General features: G+C 66.6%; 1 protein-coding gene across 3 annotated transcripts in view; it reads left to right on the top strand.

Annotated features, from left to right (window-relative positions):
• MYH14 (myosin heavy chain 14) overlaps positions 1-16,192 on the top strand; it is a 64,067-nt gene that overhangs the window by 43,656 nt on the left and 4,219 nt on the right. For all 3 annotated transcript variants that reach the window (XM_062176360.1, XM_062176361.1, XM_062176359.1), the window contains 11 exons: positions 586-730; positions 1,577-1,783; positions 3,663-3,767; positions 3,856-4,008; positions 4,966-5,214; positions 6,158-6,370; positions 7,198-7,410; positions 8,820-8,981; positions 12,402-12,530; positions 12,986-13,074; positions 13,538-13,661. In XM_062176360.1, coding sequence (XP_062032344.1) covers positions 586-730; positions 1,577-1,783; positions 3,663-3,767; positions 3,856-4,008; positions 4,966-5,214; positions 6,158-6,370; positions 7,198-7,410; positions 8,820-8,981; positions 12,402-12,530; positions 12,986-13,074; positions 13,538-13,661 — 1,789 coding nt within the window. The remainder of the gene's footprint in view (positions 1-585; positions 731-1,576; positions 1,784-3,662; positions 3,768-3,855; positions 4,009-4,965; positions 5,215-6,157; positions 6,371-7,197; positions 7,411-8,819; positions 8,982-12,401; positions 12,531-12,985; positions 13,075-13,537; positions 13,662-16,192) is intronic.

Here is a 16,192-nt window from a genome sequence, read left to right as displayed (position 1 = left end):
GGGAGGATGGGGCGGGGCCAGGAAGGGGCGTGGCCAAGGATAGGACAGGGCCAGGGAGACAGCTTGGGGGGAGAGGGGCGGGGCCATGGAGAGGGAGGGCGGGGCCGGGGAAGGATGGGGTGGGGCCAGGGAGAGGGAGGGGCGGGGCCGGGGAGACGCTGGGGAGAGGATCAGGAGCGAGTCCCTGTCCTCACCGAGGTTTAGCCGAAAATGTTTGCTGAGCACCAGCTCCGGGCCACGCTGGGCAGAGAGGGGTCAGACCAGGCGTTACAGTCAGGAGCTTCCAGTCTTGGGGGAGCAGACAGGGCCGGTCCGGGGCACTGTGGGTGATGCATGAGCGCCCCCAGCCACGGCCAGGGCAGCGGATGCAGGAAGACTGCCCCGCGGGGCCTCTCAGGGTTTGGAGATGAGCACGAGCTCACCCTTAAAGCCACTGCCCTCTCCCAACATCACTGCCCAGCGCCCTGGGAGAGGAGAGGGAGGGGAGCCAGGAGGCACGGCCCGCTGCGGGGGGGGGGGGGGGCTCTCCGCAGTCCCTGCCTTCCCCGCTCTGGAAGTTTCCTCCCTCGCCCCCCTCCATGGAAGGTCAAAGAGGGAGCAGGAGGTGACGGAGCTGAAGAAGACGCTGGAAGAGGAGACGCGTCTCCATGAGCTGGCTGTGCAGGAGCTCAGGCAGCGCCATGGTCAGGCGCTGGGGGAACTGGCGGAGCAGCTGGAGCAGGCCCGCCGGGTGCGTGTGTGGGGCGGGGCCGGGGCGGAGCCGGGGCGGGGCTGGGGAGCTGGAGCAGGCCCGCCGGGTGCGTGTGTGTGTGGGGCGGGGCCGGGGCGGGGCCGGGGCGGGGCCGGGGAGCTGGAGCAGGCCCGCCAGGTGCGTGTGTGGGGCGGGGCCGGGGCGGGTGCCTTGAGGAGGCGTGACCACGGGGTGGGGCCAAGTCAGACGCCTCACAGGAAGCCTAGCCTTGGGACGGGGTTATGGAGCGGGACCAGGGCAGGCGCCTGGAGGAGGCATGGCCTTGGGAGAGGGCAGGGACAGGCAGTTCTGCGGAGGGCGTGGCCTTGGGGCGGGGCCTGGGCAGGTGCCTCTGCAGGAGGCGGGGCCACTGGGCGTGGCCTTGGGGCAGGTTCGGGTTAGCCACCTCTGCAGGAGGAGGGGCCGGAGCAGGTGCCTCTGGCTGGTTCCAGGCCATGCAGGTCCCCATCCACCTTTATGGAGTGTGTACTGTGTTTTAGGAAGGGTGCTGGGGTCCCAGCCGTGGACACAGCCCCGAGCCCTGCCCTCCCTCAGTGGGAGAGGGGAAGCTCTCCGTCTACTGACTAGCGTGGAGTAGTGGGTGCTGTGGGAAGACGAGGGTCGGGGCAGGGGATCAGAGTGCTGAGTCGGGGCTGTGATTGTAACCAGGCCCTGGGGGGACTCTGGGAGAAGGTGACATCTGAGTGGAACAGTGAGGGAGGTGAGGGATGAGCGGCCTGGGCATCAGGGGGAGCTGTGTTCCAGGCCAGTGCAAAGGCCCTGGGGCAGGATTGTGCCTGGCCTGGGGTGGGGAGGGCTCAAACCTTTGTCTCCCTCCTCTGCCAGGGCAAGGGTGCCTGGGAGAAGACCCGGCTGGCTCTGGAAGCCGAGGTGTCCGAGCTGCGGGCGGAGCTGGGCAGCCTGCAGACCGCTCGCCAGGAGGGCGAGCAGCGGAGGCGCCGCCTGGAGTCGCAGCTGCAGGAAGTGCAGGGCCGGGCCGGCGACGGGGAGCGGGCACGAGCGGAGGCCGCCGAAAAGCTGCAGCGGGCCCAGGTGAGTGGCGGGCGGGGGGCAGGCCCGCATCTCCGGGCAGCGGGGCGGGCCACGGCAACCTTGTCCATGAGTGGCAGGGGGCAGGGGGAGGCCCAGCATCTCTGGGCTGCTGTCTGGGCCATGGCCACCTTGTCCATGAGTAGCTGGTGGCCAGGGGCAGGGGGAGGCCCAGCATCTCTGGGCAGCAGTCTGGGCCACAGCCACCTTGACCATGAGTAGCTGGTGGCCGGGGGCAGGGGGCGGGCCCAGCATCTCTGGGCTGCTGTCTAGGCCACGGCCACCTTGACCATGAGTAGCTGGTGGCTGGGGGCGGGGGGAGTGCCCAGCATCTCTGGGCAGCTGTCTGGGCCACAGCCACCTTGTCCATGAGTAGCTGGTGGCCGGGGGCAGGGGGCGGGCCCAGCATCTCTGGGCTGCTGTCTAGGCCACGGCCACCTTGACCATGAGTAGCTGGTGGCCGGGGGCAGGGGGCGGGCCCAGCATCTCTGGGCAGCTGTCTGGGCCACGGCCACCTTGTCCATGCGCCGCTGCTGCGTGCCAAACGCTCTTTGTAGAGCAGAGCTGATATTGTTCCCATTTTACACACGGGGAAACTCAGACCCATGGAAATAAAGTTGCTTGCCTAAGGTCACTCAGAGCTGAAACTCAAAACTGAGGGCCACTCCGGCATCCCTTGGGCCTCAGCCCCGTCACAGCCCAGTCTCTCCTCCGTCTGTCCTGGCTTCCACTAGTTTGTGGTCTGATAAGAAAATCCTGGGGTAGAACTCTGAGCTGCACTGGGGCACTCTCCTACGGTCACTAGTCAAAGAAAAGTAGGTGTTGCTGTGGATTCGTTCTGAGAGGAGGAGCCTGGTGGGGCCAAGAGGTGCGGAGTCACCACACAGACCCCGGGAGTCGATGAAAGCAGGCCAGAGGCGAGCAGCCCGCAGACTCGTTTATTTCAGTTGGTACAGCAGCTTAAATAGCCAAGACAGCCAATCCGGTCAAGGGGTGGTTTATGCCCTGACCAATCGCAGCCTGTTGCCAGGCAGGCTCTGTTGCCAGCGGCCATCTTGGCATGGCCTTCTCATTCCACCACATTTCTATTTTTATTCTTTTTAAATACTTATTTGAAAGAGAGATAGAGAGAGGTCTTTTATCTGTTGGTTCACTCTCCAGATGGCCACAATGGCCAGAGCTGGGCCCATCTGAAGCCAGGAGCCAGGAGCTTCCTCCAGGTCTCCCACGTGGGTGCAGGGGCCCACGCACTTGGGCCATCCTCCACTGTTTTCCCAGGTGCATTAGCAGGGAGCTGTGTGGGCAGTGGAGCAGACGAGCCTGGAACCGGCATCTGTAGGGGATGCCAGTGCCACAGGCGGTGGCTTTACCCACTACACCATGGCCCCAGAAAAGTAGGTTTTAAAAATTCATGATGTTTTGTGTTCGGCCCAATGACCTATGGTGTGCATGGCTGAGGATACAGACAAGCAGAGAGCCAATGGGAGAGTGAGTTTTAATTCACTGTCCCTCCAGGGGGCTCCACTGTTACTGTCTTTACAATATGTGTTAGGGAGAAGGGGCCCCCATGCTTGAGCCATCATCCGCCATCCCCTAGGGCACACGTTAACACTGGGCCGGAATGGCAAGCAGAGCAGGATTCGAACCCAGGCACTCTGCCTCCTACCTGCTGTGCCAGACTCCCGCCCACGACGCCCAGGGCGGACGGTCCACGTCCAGGAGTGGCTCGGCCGGGTCCCGGGTCGCTCGGTGTGTTTCCCGCGGCAGCTGTGCCACTTCACACTCACACTCACACCTGGTGGGGACTGGGGGCAGAGACGTGGGCGGGCTGGACCGGGCCAAGGCTGCAGCTGGGGGACCTCACCCACCGCTCCGCCCACAGGCTGAGCTGGAGACCGTGTCCGGGGCGCTGAGCGAGGCCGAGTCCAAAGCCATCAGGCTGAGCAAGGAGCTAAGCAGCACGGAGGCCCAGCTGCATGACGCCCAGGTGACCCCAACCCGCCTTGACCCCACGGCGACCCCGCTGCGCGTCCTTCTCCCCACTGCGCCTGACCTCCACCACCCCCCACCCCCAGGAGCTGATGCAGGAGGAGACCAGAGCCAAGCTGGCCCTGGGGTCCCGGGTCCGAGCCATGGAGGCCGAGGCGGCTGGACTGCGGGAGCAGCTGGAGGAGGAGGCCGCTGCCCGGGAGCGGGTGGCCCGCGAGCTGCAGGCGGCCCAGGCCCAGGTGAGCCACCTACGCGGCACCTGCAGGGCACCGCAGCCCAGTGCCCCTCCCGGCGACGAGCCCAGCAGCCACGCGGTCCCGGGCCAGTCCCCCACACGCCCTCCTCGCCCGTGCGCCAGCCTGGCCCTGCGGCCCTGGACTCTGCCTTGTTCCACACTGCCCGTCCACCCAGCCCCAGCCCCGGCCCCGGCTCAGGCCCACCGCTCCTGTCTGGACCGGTCTCTGTGCCCCATGCAGCTGTCCCCAGAGCTGCCCTCCAGTGCTGGCTGCCCCCCGGTGGCTACCCGGTTCCCCCGGGGCCCCGCCCAGACTCTGCCGGGCAGCTGAGGCCTGTGCTCTCTGGTCTCCCTCTGTCCTCAGCTGCGTCCGCGTCCCCCTCGGTCCTCGCTCCCCACGTCCACTCAGAAGACCCCTTTCCTTCTTCCGGACTTAACACCCGTCTCCCCCGCTCTCAAACATCTCTCCTCCCCCTCTCCTCCCTCCCAACTCCAGTCACCTGGGGCTACAGCTGTCTGTCCATGAGCCCCTTCCGGATGGGACCCCACGGGTTAGGCCTGGGCCCCCAGCACAGAGCCTGTGCACAGTCAGCCGTGGGACGTGACTTTGAATGAGTGACGGCTCCTCCAGCTGCTGAACTCCTATACGTACCTCGAGACCCGTCTCAAGTGCCCCCTCCTCTGGGATGCCTCTCCTAGTGTCCTAATCAGATCCTGGGCCCCTCCTGAGGACTCCCATGATGCTCTGCTTCTTCTGCCTGAACCCGCAGCCCGCTAGCCCCAGCCCCCCTGGGTGCGCCCCAGGAAAGGGTGAAGAGCCATGGTTCATGGTCCTCACGGCCTCAGCTGTGCTCTGGGCGACTTCTGTCCCTGTCCAGGCCTCCGTCTCCTCCCCTGGGACACGGGGCCTGCCTGGCCCCCACCTGGGTCCCTCACAGCCCTCACTCTCCCCCCCACCCAGCTCTCAGACTGGCGGCGACGGCAGGAGGAGGAGGCGGGGGCCCTGGAGGCAGGGGAGGAGGCGCGGCGCAAGGCCGCCCGCGAGGCCGAGGCCCTGGCCCAGCGCCTGGCGGAAAAGACGGAGGCGGTGGAGCGGCTGGAGCGCGGGCGACGGCGGCTGCAGCAGGAGCTGGACGATGCCACGGTGGACCTGGAGCAGCAGCGGCAGCTCGTGAGCACGCTGGAGAAGAAGCAACGCAAGTTCGACCAGGTGCGCGCCTTGGTCTGCCCGGCTGGGAAGTGGGCGCCTTGGCCTTGGCCGAGGAGCAAGGCCTGCTCTCTCCGGCCTCTGGGGAGCCGGCGGTCCTGGCCTGTGCCTCCTGTCCCGGCGTGACGACCCACGGCTATCCCCGGCACCACCCTTCACTTCCCGGGGACGCTGGTTTGGGTGACGGTTTTGGGTACCCCAGAGGCTGCCTCGGGGGGTGAAGTGGAGCAGCACGTCTCACCTCTGCTGTTCCTGGGTGCTTCAGGCAAGCCGCTCTGACCGTCTCAGCCTCGGCCTGCCCATCTGGAAGATGGGCATAAGAGCGAGATGGAAGTCCCAGGACCCCAGAGCGAAACTCGGGCCGCCGTGAGGCTCGCATCCGGGGCTGGCCCGTGCCTGGAGCAGAGGCCACACGGAACTCCCGGCCTTGATTTACACCTTGAGAAAGCGCAGGCGGGCGGGGCCGCCGCTCTGCCTTCAGAGCTGGCCGGAGCCAGCATCTCCCTGTGGTCCAGCTCCTGTTACAGTGGCTCCTGGCGGCTGGACCCGGGGACGCCGTCGTGAGTCTGTGTCCATCCAGCCTCCGTCACGGAGCTCCCTGCAACTCTGACTCGGTGTTTCTGTTTTTTATCAATTTGGAGATTCTCAACCTTTTTTTAAAGATTTTTATTTATTTGAGAGTAGAGTTAGAGAGAGAGAGAGGTCTTCCACCCGCTGGTTCACTCCTCCAATGGCCACAATGGCCGGAGCTGCGCCGATCCAAAGCCAGGAGCTGTTTTTAAAGAAAGCAGGGCAGGCTGAAGTCTCTTTAAACGTGCACCCGCGTGTGCTCGCCCACCGCCCCTTCCTCCGCCGCGGGTGTGGCCTGGCGCCCTGGGCCCGCTGTAGTTCCCGCGCCGCCCTGTGGGTGTCGCCCGCCCCGTAACCGCCCCGTGCCCGCCCGCAGCTCCTGGCCGAGGAGAAGGCGGCTGTCCTGCGGGTGGTGGAGGACCGCGAGCGCGCCGAGGCCGAGGGCCGGGAGCGCGAGGCCCGCGCCCTGGCGCTGACGCGGGCGCTGGAGGAGGAGCAGGAGGCGCGGGCGGACCTGGAGCGCCAGAACCGGGCGCTGCGGGCCGAACTGGAGGCGCTGCTGAGCAGCAAGGACGACGTCGGCAAGAGCGTGAGCGTGGGGGCGGGGCGAGGGGCGGGGCCGTGTGAGCGTGGGGGCGGGGCAGGAGCGTGGGAGGGGCCTGTGAGCGTGTGGGCGGGGTAAGGGGGCATGGGCAGGCCGTGTGAGTGTGGGGGCAGGACGAGGGGCGGGGCCGTGTGGACATGGGGGTGGGGCGAGGGGGCGGGGCCTGTGAGCGTGGGGCGGGGCGAGGGGGCGTGGGCGGGCCTGTGAGCGTGGGGGCGGGGGCAGGGGCGTGGGAGGGGCCTGTGCGTGTGGGGGCGGGGCAAGGGGCGGGGCGGGCCGTGTGAGCGTGGGGGTGGGCAAGGGGCGTGGGAAGGTTGTGGGAGGAGCCGTGGGAGGGGCGTGGGAGGGGCCATGGGGCAGGCGTGGGAGGGGCTTTGGGGGTAGGGCGTGGGAGGGGACGTGGGGCGTGGGAGGAGCCCTGGGGTTGTGGGAGAGGCCGGATGACAAATAGGAGGCAGGCCGGGGGCCCTCCGAGGCCTCAGGCAGACCCTGTCCGTCGCCGCCGGTACCACGCGGGTAGCCCCTGCCCTGCGACGCTCAGAGTCCGTCCCGGGGCGGGCGTAGTGGGAGAACACGTGCACCCACTGTCAGGGGACGGCTGAGGCCAGGAGCGCGCTGAGTGTGAGAGCGCTCGTATCTGCACAGCTCCTACAGCTTTCTTACACGGTGTCAGAACGATTGACACATGCCAGTTCAACAGCAAAGCGAATGGACCAGGATGGGCGCGTTGTCCTGCGCCTTCCCGGCCCCTCTCGAAGCATCTCCCTCCCAGGGCCCTAGCTCCGCGCCCAGCCCACTGTCCCTGCCACCAGGTACACGAGCTGGAGCGAGCCCGCCGCGTGGCGGAGCAGGCGGCCAGCGACCTGCGGACTCAGGTGACGGAGCTGGAGGACGAGCTGACGGCGGCCGAGGACGCCAAGCTGCGCCTGGAGGTGACGGTGCAGGCGCTCAAGGCACAGCACGAGCGGGACCTGCAGGGCCGCGACGAGGCCGGCGAGGACCGGCGGAAGCAGCTAGCCAAGCAGGTGCAGCAGGGGGCGCTGGGGGCCGGCAGCGGGGGTGAGCCAGGCTAGCCAGGCAGGTGGACACAGGGGGCTCTGGGGGCCGGCAGCGGGGGTGAGCCAGGCTAGCCAGGCAGGTGGACACAGGGGGCTCTGGGGGCCGGCAGCGGGGGTGAGCCAGGCTAGCCAAGCAGGTGCACAAGGGGGCGCTGGAGGCCGGCAGCAGGGGTGAGCCAGGCTAGCCAAGCAGGTGCACAAGGGGGCGCTGGGGCCCGGCAGCAGGGGTGAGCCGGGGCTAGCCAGGCAGGTGCACAAGGGGGCGCTGGGGCCCGGCAGCAGGGGTGAGCCGGGGCTAGCCAGGCAGGTGCACAAGGGGGCGCTGGGGGCCGGCAGCAGGGTGAGCCGGGGCTAGCCAGGCAGGTGCAGCAGGGGGCGCTGGGGGCCGGCAGCAGGGTGAGCCGGGGCTAGCCAGGCAGGTGCAGCAGGGGGCGCTGGGGGCCGGCAGCGGGGGTGAGCCGGGGCTAGCCAGGCAGGTGCAGCAGGGGGCGCTGGGGGCCGGCAGCGGGGGTGAGCCGGGGCTAGCCAGGCAGGTGGACACAGAGGGCTCTGGGGGCCGGCAGCGGGGGTGAGCCGGGGCTAGCCAGGCAGGTGCACATGGGGGCTCTGGGGGCCAGCAAGGGGGTGAGCCGGGGCTAGCCAGGCAGGTACACATGGGGGCTCTGGGGGCCAGCAAGGGGGTGAGCCGGGGCTAGCCAGGCAGGTGCAGCAGGGGGTCTGCGGGGGTGAGCCAGGTGGGCTCAGGGTCTCACCCACGCACCCACCAGGACCACAGCTGCACACTTACTGCCGCTGGCCTAGCGACATACCCGCCATCCCCCAAAGCCACCACCCACAGCCAACCCTCACCCACTAGGCCTCTGTCCACCCAGCCCTCCGCCAACTCCCGTGTTCATTCAGGCCTGGGGTCGCTGCCGGCTCAGCTGCAGGCCCCGCCCCCCCGCTGTCTCCTGTCGCTGGCCCCCTCCGCACACCTACACATGGCTCCATAGGCCCTTAGCCCACTGTTTCTCCACGCCGACCGTGTGCTGGGGCGACTGCTGAGTGCAGTGCGTGGACCCCTCCAACAGCCTCGGGCCGCCAGGGGGCGGCAGGCATTGGGTCGGCAGGGAGGAGGCTCGGGCTGTCTGTCCACTCTGCCCCCTCACCCAGCCACACATGACTGTCAGGACTGCCCTGGGGGTGCTGGGAGCCCGGAGCCATGGGAGGGCTGCGCACAGGCGCACAGAGACCCTCCTGGAACCCCTCGTGGGAATGGCCAGGAAGGGGACTTGCGAGAGGGGAGGAACCAAGCCTGCGCTGCCGCGAGGGGCCGGGGCAGGGCTCCAGGGCAGAGGATCGCACGGAGCCCCTGACCGGCCCCTCGCCGCCCCCAGCTGCGAGACGCCGAGGTGGAGCGGGACGAGGAGCGCAAGCAGCGGGCGCTGGCCGTGGCCGCCCGCAAGAAGCTGGAGGCCGAGCTGGAGGAGCTGCGGGCGCAGACGGAGTCCGCGGGGCAGGGCAAGGAGGAGGCGGTGAAGCAGCTGCGCAAGATGCAGGTGCGGGTGGGGCGGGGCAAGGAGGAGGGGCGTGGTGGGGGCGGGGCAAGGGGGCGTGGCGGGGCGAGGGGGCGTGGCGGGGGCAGGGCAAGGAGGAGGCGGTGAAGCAGCTGTGCAAGATGCAGGTGCGAGGGGCAAGGAGGAGGGGCGTGGCGGGCGTGGCGGGGCGGGGCAAGGAGGAGGCTGCTCCGTATGCAGGGGTGGAGCGTGGTGGGGCGGGGCAGGGCATGGCGGGGGCGGGGCGGTGAAGCAGCTGTGCAGGGTGCAGGTGTGAGGCGGAGTCGGGGCGGTGCGGGGCAGGAAGTGTCCGGGCCTGAGCCTCTCCCAGTCTGAGAGCCCCTTGGAGCCAACCCCTCTCCCCGCCGTGGGCAGCGCCTGTTCGCCCCTCCGGAGAGGCGCCCGCGTGCTTCCTTATGTTTTTATTGACTTTATTTAAACTGCTGCGTTTAATAAATGTGACTGTATCGGGGAGGAGGAGAGAGACGGAGCTGCCATCTGCTGGCTCGCTCCTCGGATGCCCGCGCCTGCTGGAACCGGGCCAGGGGCAGCGGGGCGCTGGGAGCTGCGCCAGGCCTTCCACGTGGACGCAGGGCCCGGCTGCCCCCGGGTGGAGCACGGAGCCGGGTCAGAAGTGGACACGGCACTCAAATCCCAGCACGGGTGTGGCGTCTGGACCGCTGGGCCCCAGGCCCTCCCCAAAATGCCGACGGCTTAGCCCACTTTCCTCATTTCACTTTGTTGTTTGTTTTGTTTTGTTTTTAGGATTTATTTATTTATTTGAAAAGCCGAGTTATGAACAGGCAGAGGAAAGGGGGAGAGAGAGAGAGGGCTTCCATCCGCTGGTTCACTCCCCAGTGACTGCAACAGCCAGAGCTGTGCTGATCCGAAGCCAGGAGCCAGGAGCTTCTTCCGGATCTCCCACGTGGGTGCAGGGGCCCAAGGACCTCGGCCATCTTCTACTGCTTTCCCAGGCCACAGCAGAGAGCTGGATGGGAAGTGGAGCAGCCGGGACTCAAACCCGCGCCCATATGGGATGCCAGTGCTGCAGTTGGCAGCTTTACCCACTGTGCCACAGCGCCGGCCCCTCATTTTGTTTTTTGAAATGAAAATACCTTGATAGGTTTTTTTAGTGTTGAAAGTAATAATACCTGTTTTTTTAAATTATGCATTGCATATGTGTGTTGGAAATACCAGAACATGCCCTATAAATACGTAGCATCATGAGGTGACAATGAGAAATCTTGAAACCTGTATTTAGAAGTATAGAATTGCAGGGCCCCGTGTCATTCAGCCATCAGCCATCTGAAATATGATAGGTCTGAAATCCCACTTATAAACTGAATTTCAGAAACAGCGCAGAAATGGTAAACCATCTCCCTAATCTTTATGTGAATGCCCACGGAACATAACGTTTGGGAAGACACAGGTCTCAGGGCAGGCTTTGTGGCACAGCGGGTTGGATTACCCACATCCCACCTCAGGGGCCTGGGAGGGGCCCGCCTCTGCCTCCAGCCCAGCTCCCCGTGAGCGCTCAAGTGCCCGGCCCTGGTCACCACAAGGGAGACATGGTTGGAGTTCCAAGCTCCTGGCTCCAGCCTGGCCCAGCGGCCACTGTCGTGAACACTGGGGACTGAACCCATGGGTGGAAGCTCTCTCTGTCCCTCTGTCTCCTCCCCCACTCCTGTCTCTCTATCCTGTCTCTCTATCCCTCTGTCCCCCCACTCCTGTCTCTCTGTCCCTCTGTCCCCCCACTCCTGTCCCTCTGTCCCCCCACTCCTGTCTCTCTATCCTGTCTCTCTATCCCTCTGTCCCCCCACTCCTGTCTCTCTGTCCCTCTGTCCCCCCGACTCCTGTCCCTCTGTCCCCCCACTCCTGTCCCTCTGTCCCCCCACTCCTGTCTCTCTGTCCCTCTGTCCCCCCACTCCTGTCCCTCTGTCCCTCTGTCCCCCCACTCCTGTCCCTCTGTCCCTCTGTCCCTACTCCTGTCTCTCTGTCCCCCTACTCCTGTCTCTCTGTCCCCCCACTCCTGTCTCTCTGTCCCCCCACTCCTGTCCCTCTGTCCCCCCACTCCTGTCTCTGTCCCTCTGTCCCCCCACTCCTGTCCCTCTGTCTCCTCCCCCACTCCTGTCTCTCTATCCCTCTGTCCCCCACTCCTGTCTCCCTGTCCCCCCACTCCTGTCTCTCTGTCCCCCCACTCCTGTCCCTCTGTCCCCCCACTCCTGTCTCTGTCCCTCTGTCCCTACTCCTCTCTGTCCCCCTACTCCTGTCTCTCTGTCCCCCTACTCCTGTCTCTGCCCCCCCACTCCTGTCCCTCTGTCCCTCTGTCCCCCCACTCCTCTCTGTCCCCCCACTCCTGTCCCTCTGTCCCCCCACTCCTGTCCCTCTGTCCCCCCACTCCTGTCTCTGTCCCTCTGTCCCCCCACTCCTGTCCCTCTGTCCCCCACTCCTGTCCCTCTGTCCCCCCACTCCTGTCTCTGTCCCTCTGTCCCCCCACTCCTGTCCCTCTGTCCCCCCACTCCTGTCTCTCTGCCCCCCCACTCCTGTCCCTCTGTCCCCCCACTCCTCTCTGTCCCCCCACTCCTGTCCCTCTGTCCCCCCACTCCTGTCCCTCTGTCCCCCCACTCCTGTCTCTGTCCCTCTGTCCCCCCACTCCTGTCTCTCTGTCCCCCCACTCCTGTCTCTCTGCCCCCCCACTCCTGTCCCTCTGTCCCTCTGTCCCCCCACTCCTCTCTGTCCCCCCACTCCTGTCCCTCTGTCCCCCCACTCCTGTCCCTCTGTCCCCCCACTCCTGTCTCTGTCCCTCTGTCCCTCCACTCCTGTCTCTCTGTCCCCCCCACTCCTGTCTCTCTGTCCCTCTGTCCCCCCACTCCTATCTCTGTCCCTCTGCCTTCAAATAAATGACAAACAAACCAGCAGGCTCAGATGGACTCCGCCCGTTTCTTTCCTCCTTTCTGACTGTGGCTGTGGCTGCCGCACCCTTGCTGCTAGCACCACACCGCCCCCTGGCAAGGACGCAGATGGGTTGTTGTGTTGTTGTTGTTGTTGTTTTTTTTTTAATTATGATGGGCATTTAGGTTGTTTCTAAATTTCTCTTTCTTTTAAGCCCTGGTGAGGAGAAAGCCCTTATACTGGCTTTGTAAGCAGCTAAATACAGAAGCCTGGGTCTAGTGCTGGCCCTGGCGCTTACCGCCCTGGGCTTTAGCCTGGCCGCTCCGTGCCTCAGTTTCCCCACCCAGCAGATGGAGTTGTAGGATTGAGCGAGTCCCCCAAGAGAGGCCCAGCAGGGCGGGAGGCCGGCCGGGTGCGGCTGATGAACCCAGGCCCCTTCGGGGCAACCCCTTCCGGGTCTGGGCCTCTCCGGGCTGGCGCCCCCCAGCAGGAGCCGCCAGGCTGAGCCCGCCCGCCGCTCCGTCCCCCCAGGCCCAGATGAAGGAGCTGTGGCGCGAGGTGGAGGAGTCCCGCAGCTCCCGCGAGGAGATCTTTGTTCAGAGCCGCGAGAGCGAGAAGCGCCTCAAGGGGCTGGAGGCCGAGGTGCTGCGGCTGCAGGAGGTGAGCGCGGGCGGAGCTTCGGCGTGGGCGGGGCCAGAAGTGGGCGGGGCGGGCGGTGTCTTGACTGGAGTAGGCGGGGCGCCGGGCGTGGCCTCGACGTGGGCGGGGAGCTGGGCGGGGCTGACAGGAGGCCGCCTGCTCCAGTCCCTTGGCTCCTACTTCTGGGGATCCCAGAGGATTCTAGACAAGAGAGCGGCAGGGGGCGGCCCGAGAGGTGGAGGAGGGACGGGGCTGGGGGCGTGAGGGGCAGGAGGAGGCCAAGAGCCCCGAGGGTGTGTCCCGGGTTTGACAGGGATAGGGGGTGAGGGGCCGGGCAGCAGGCGGTGCACACAGGCCAGGGGCGCGGGGAGCGGTTTAGGACGCAGCTGCCTGTAGGGTCACACCCAGTGGACAAAAGGCCAGGGGTGGGCGACCTCCCGCCTCGGCCCCGCTGACCGCCCGGCCTGCGACCGCAGGAGCTGGCCGCCTCCGACCGCGCCCGGCGGCAGGCCCAGCAGGAGCGGGACGAGATGGCTGACGAAGTGGCCAACGGCAACCTCAGCAAGTGAGCAGCCCGCGGGGCAGGGGCCAGGACGGGATGGATGGGCGGGGTGGGGGAGGCCTGCTCAGCACCTGCGGGTGGGGCGGGGGCAGGCCGGATGGTCAGTGGGGGGCGGGGATGGATGGGCGGGGCGGGGCTAGGGTGGGGCGGGGTCAGGGGCGGGCGGGGGGGGGGGAGGCCTGCTCAGCACCTGGGGGCGGGGCGGGGGCAGGCTGGATGGTCAGTGGGGGGCGGGGTGGGGGCGGGGATGGATGGGCGGGGCGGGGCTAGGGGTGGGGCGGGGTCAGGGGCGGGCGGGGTGGGGAGGCCTGCTCAGCGCCAGGGGGCGGGGCGGGGTCAGGGGCGGGCGGGGCAGGGCGGGGGAGGCCTGCTCAGCGCCCAGGGGCGGGGTGGGGGCGGGGATGGATGGGCCTGCTCCTGGGTCCACCCGCTCAGCCCTCTGTGCCCGGCGGCCTGTCCTCCGCAGGGCGGCCTTCCTGGAGGAGAAGCGGCAGCTGGAGGCGCGGCTGGGGCAGCTGGAGGAGGAGCTGGAGGAGGAGCAGAGCGGGGCGGAGCTGCTCAACGACCGCTACCGCAAGCTGGTCCTGCAGGTGAGCGGCCGGAGGCGGGGCTCTGTGCCGTGGGTGCTGAGGGTCGAGTAGGAGTTCTCACGGGCGGGAGAGGCGGGATGCGCAGTTCACCTGAATTCCAAGGCTTCTCAGGGGTGCATCCAAACTGCTCCACGTGGGAACTCCAACAGACGGGTGCCGGTGTCCCGGATGGGATGGCACAGGGGACACACCCGCGCGGCGCTCCCTAGAGAGATTCCACGGGGTGTAGAATGGATAGAAAACAGAGCCGAGCTTAGCGGGAGGTGCGCGTGTCTGTGTGTACGTTTGCTTGTAAAGATTTGCTGTACCTGGTCTGGGTGGTGCTGGAGACCCGGAGATGGACCTGGCCAGGTCCCCGTCCTCGCAGCCCAACCTCGGGCGAGGGAGGAGGCCCAGCGGCCCAGGGCAGGAGCACAGTGACAAGGGCGGGCAGCTGGGCGCGGGGTGGGGGGCCTCGAGGTGCCCCTGAGCCCACCCGAAGGCTGGGGGCTCTTGGGGAGGGCTTCCTGGTGGCGGTGATGGGAGAGAGATCTTGCGGGAAGCGTGGGAGCGCTCCAGGCAGGCAGCAGAGGGTGGGGATCCAGAGAGAGACCTGTGCCCGCCGCACCGACTTCAGGCACAGCCCAGGCCTGGGCTGCCCAGGTCTCAGGGAGGAGCAGAGCCCCCGGCTCCCGCAGCCGCCCTCCCGCTCAGGATAGAGCCTCAGCCACCTGCAGCGCCCGCACCAGACCTCACCCTCACCCCCACCTTCACCGCCCAGGGCCTCTGCTCTGCCCGCCTCCCGCTGACCACCGCACACCTCCCGCCCTCAGCACGGCTCTCCCTGACCACCTCCGCCTGCCGCTGTCTGCTTAGCTCCCCCGTGGGACCAGTGGCCATGTGGCCTCTCCCCACAGAGTGCGCGTCGTGAGAGCAGCGCCTTCTCTCCGCTCGGCTGCCTGCCGCGTGCCCAGGGCCTCTGTCCGCGCCGGGCTTGGGTGGTGGGCGTGAGGAGCAGGTGGGTCCACTGACAGCTCCGTCAGCCTGACCCGTGTCCTTGGCTGATGGGGAACAGAAAGGACATAAAAAAATGGGGGGAAAAAGGCATTACAAGGAACTCACAAGAACATAGCAGGTACTGAAGACAGGCAAAGTGGACCCGACAGGTGGATGATGGGGTCCTTAGGGAAGAAACCAGTGCAGGGGACGCAGCCAGCACCCAAAGCCACACTGGAGGCAAACCCACAAAACAAAACTGCCCCGGGAGAGAAAGCCGGAACCACGTGTTTGGGCGGCACAGTGCATCCCCGAGGATATGGGCCCAGAAACGCCAGCGTGAGGTTCTAGGTGTCGGACGTCAGAGGGGAAGAGAAATCCCTCAGCCAAGTGAGCGATGATGTGTAAGGAACAGAAAATATTTCCTGAGTTACTTGTTTATTCTAATTCGAGAGCCACAGAGAGGGGCTCCCAGCGGCTGGCAGAGAGCTGGGGCTGGGCCGGGAGCCGGGAGCGACTCCCACAGTGCGCGAGGCCAGACGCCCACCCCAGACTTGGACAAGAGGACTCTACACTAGAGGAAATGGGGGAGTGTATTTAAGACACAGAGATAGGATGGAAGTGCAGCAGCTGGCTCCACGCCTGCCTTCACAGTGGCATTCTTACCACTGCGAGTGGCCGTGACAGGGAGGCGAGCCCAGGAGTTCGTTCTCTCATCCCCTGGCACCGCACGTCCAAAGTCAAGGTGTCTGCCGCGCTGGTTCCTTCCGAGGGCTGGAGCTCGCACCCAGCCTGCGGTGGCTGCCTGCGGTCAGGGTGTCCTGGAGGTGTGGCTGCTCCCGCCCGTCTATGCCTTCATCATGGCTCTTCCTGCGTCTTCCCTACGCGTCCGTCTCCTCCTCACCGCTTACAGGGACCCAACCTCATCCTAAGGTCACTACTTCCACCTGCAAGAACGCCGCTTCCAAGTCAGGGCCATGTGGCCACTGGGCAGGAGATGGCCCACGCGGAACAGGCAGCCTTCCAGGGTGGGGAGGGAACCACCCCTTCCCTGCAGGCTCACCGGGGAGCAATGCAGTCCCTGCACCCAGCTGCCAGTCTGCGGGAGCCCCGGGGACCGAGCGCTGATGCTGACACAGAGCCAGAGAGTGGAGTCAGAGAACTCCGGGTGGGAGCTGTACAGAGCACACGGCCAGATTCCCCAATGAGAACTTGTAAGGGAGGCGGGCAGTGCAGACGGAGGGGCTTGAAAGAGACAGCGGTGCCTGCGTGTGCTTTGTGGACTGGACAGGACCGCACCTGTGAGCGATAAGCCCTCGGGAGATGCAAGGAGTGACGGCCCCGGAGGCAGTTCCGGCTGTTCCGGGCGATGCTGCCGCCTCTGGGCTCTGGCCGGCCTCTGAGCAGCATGGGCAGAGTAGACTCCTCAGGGAGGGTCACGGGGCCAGCTCGGGGTTGTCACCTGCTGGTGGCTGGGTCCTGCCTCTGCGTGCAGCCAAGCCTTGCTGTGAGAACAGAGGAAGGGCCTGTGGCTCGGGACGTTGTTTCCCGCCCTG

This window comes from Lepus europaeus, chromosome 19 (genome assembly GCF_033115175.1).
Source record: "Lepus europaeus isolate LE1 chromosome 19, mLepTim1.pri, whole genome shotgun sequence".
NCBI lineage: Eukaryota > Metazoa > Chordata > Mammalia > Lagomorpha > Leporidae > Lepus > Lepus europaeus.
Note: the sequence above shows the minus strand (reverse complement) of the source record. Positions and strands in the feature narration are given on the sequence as shown.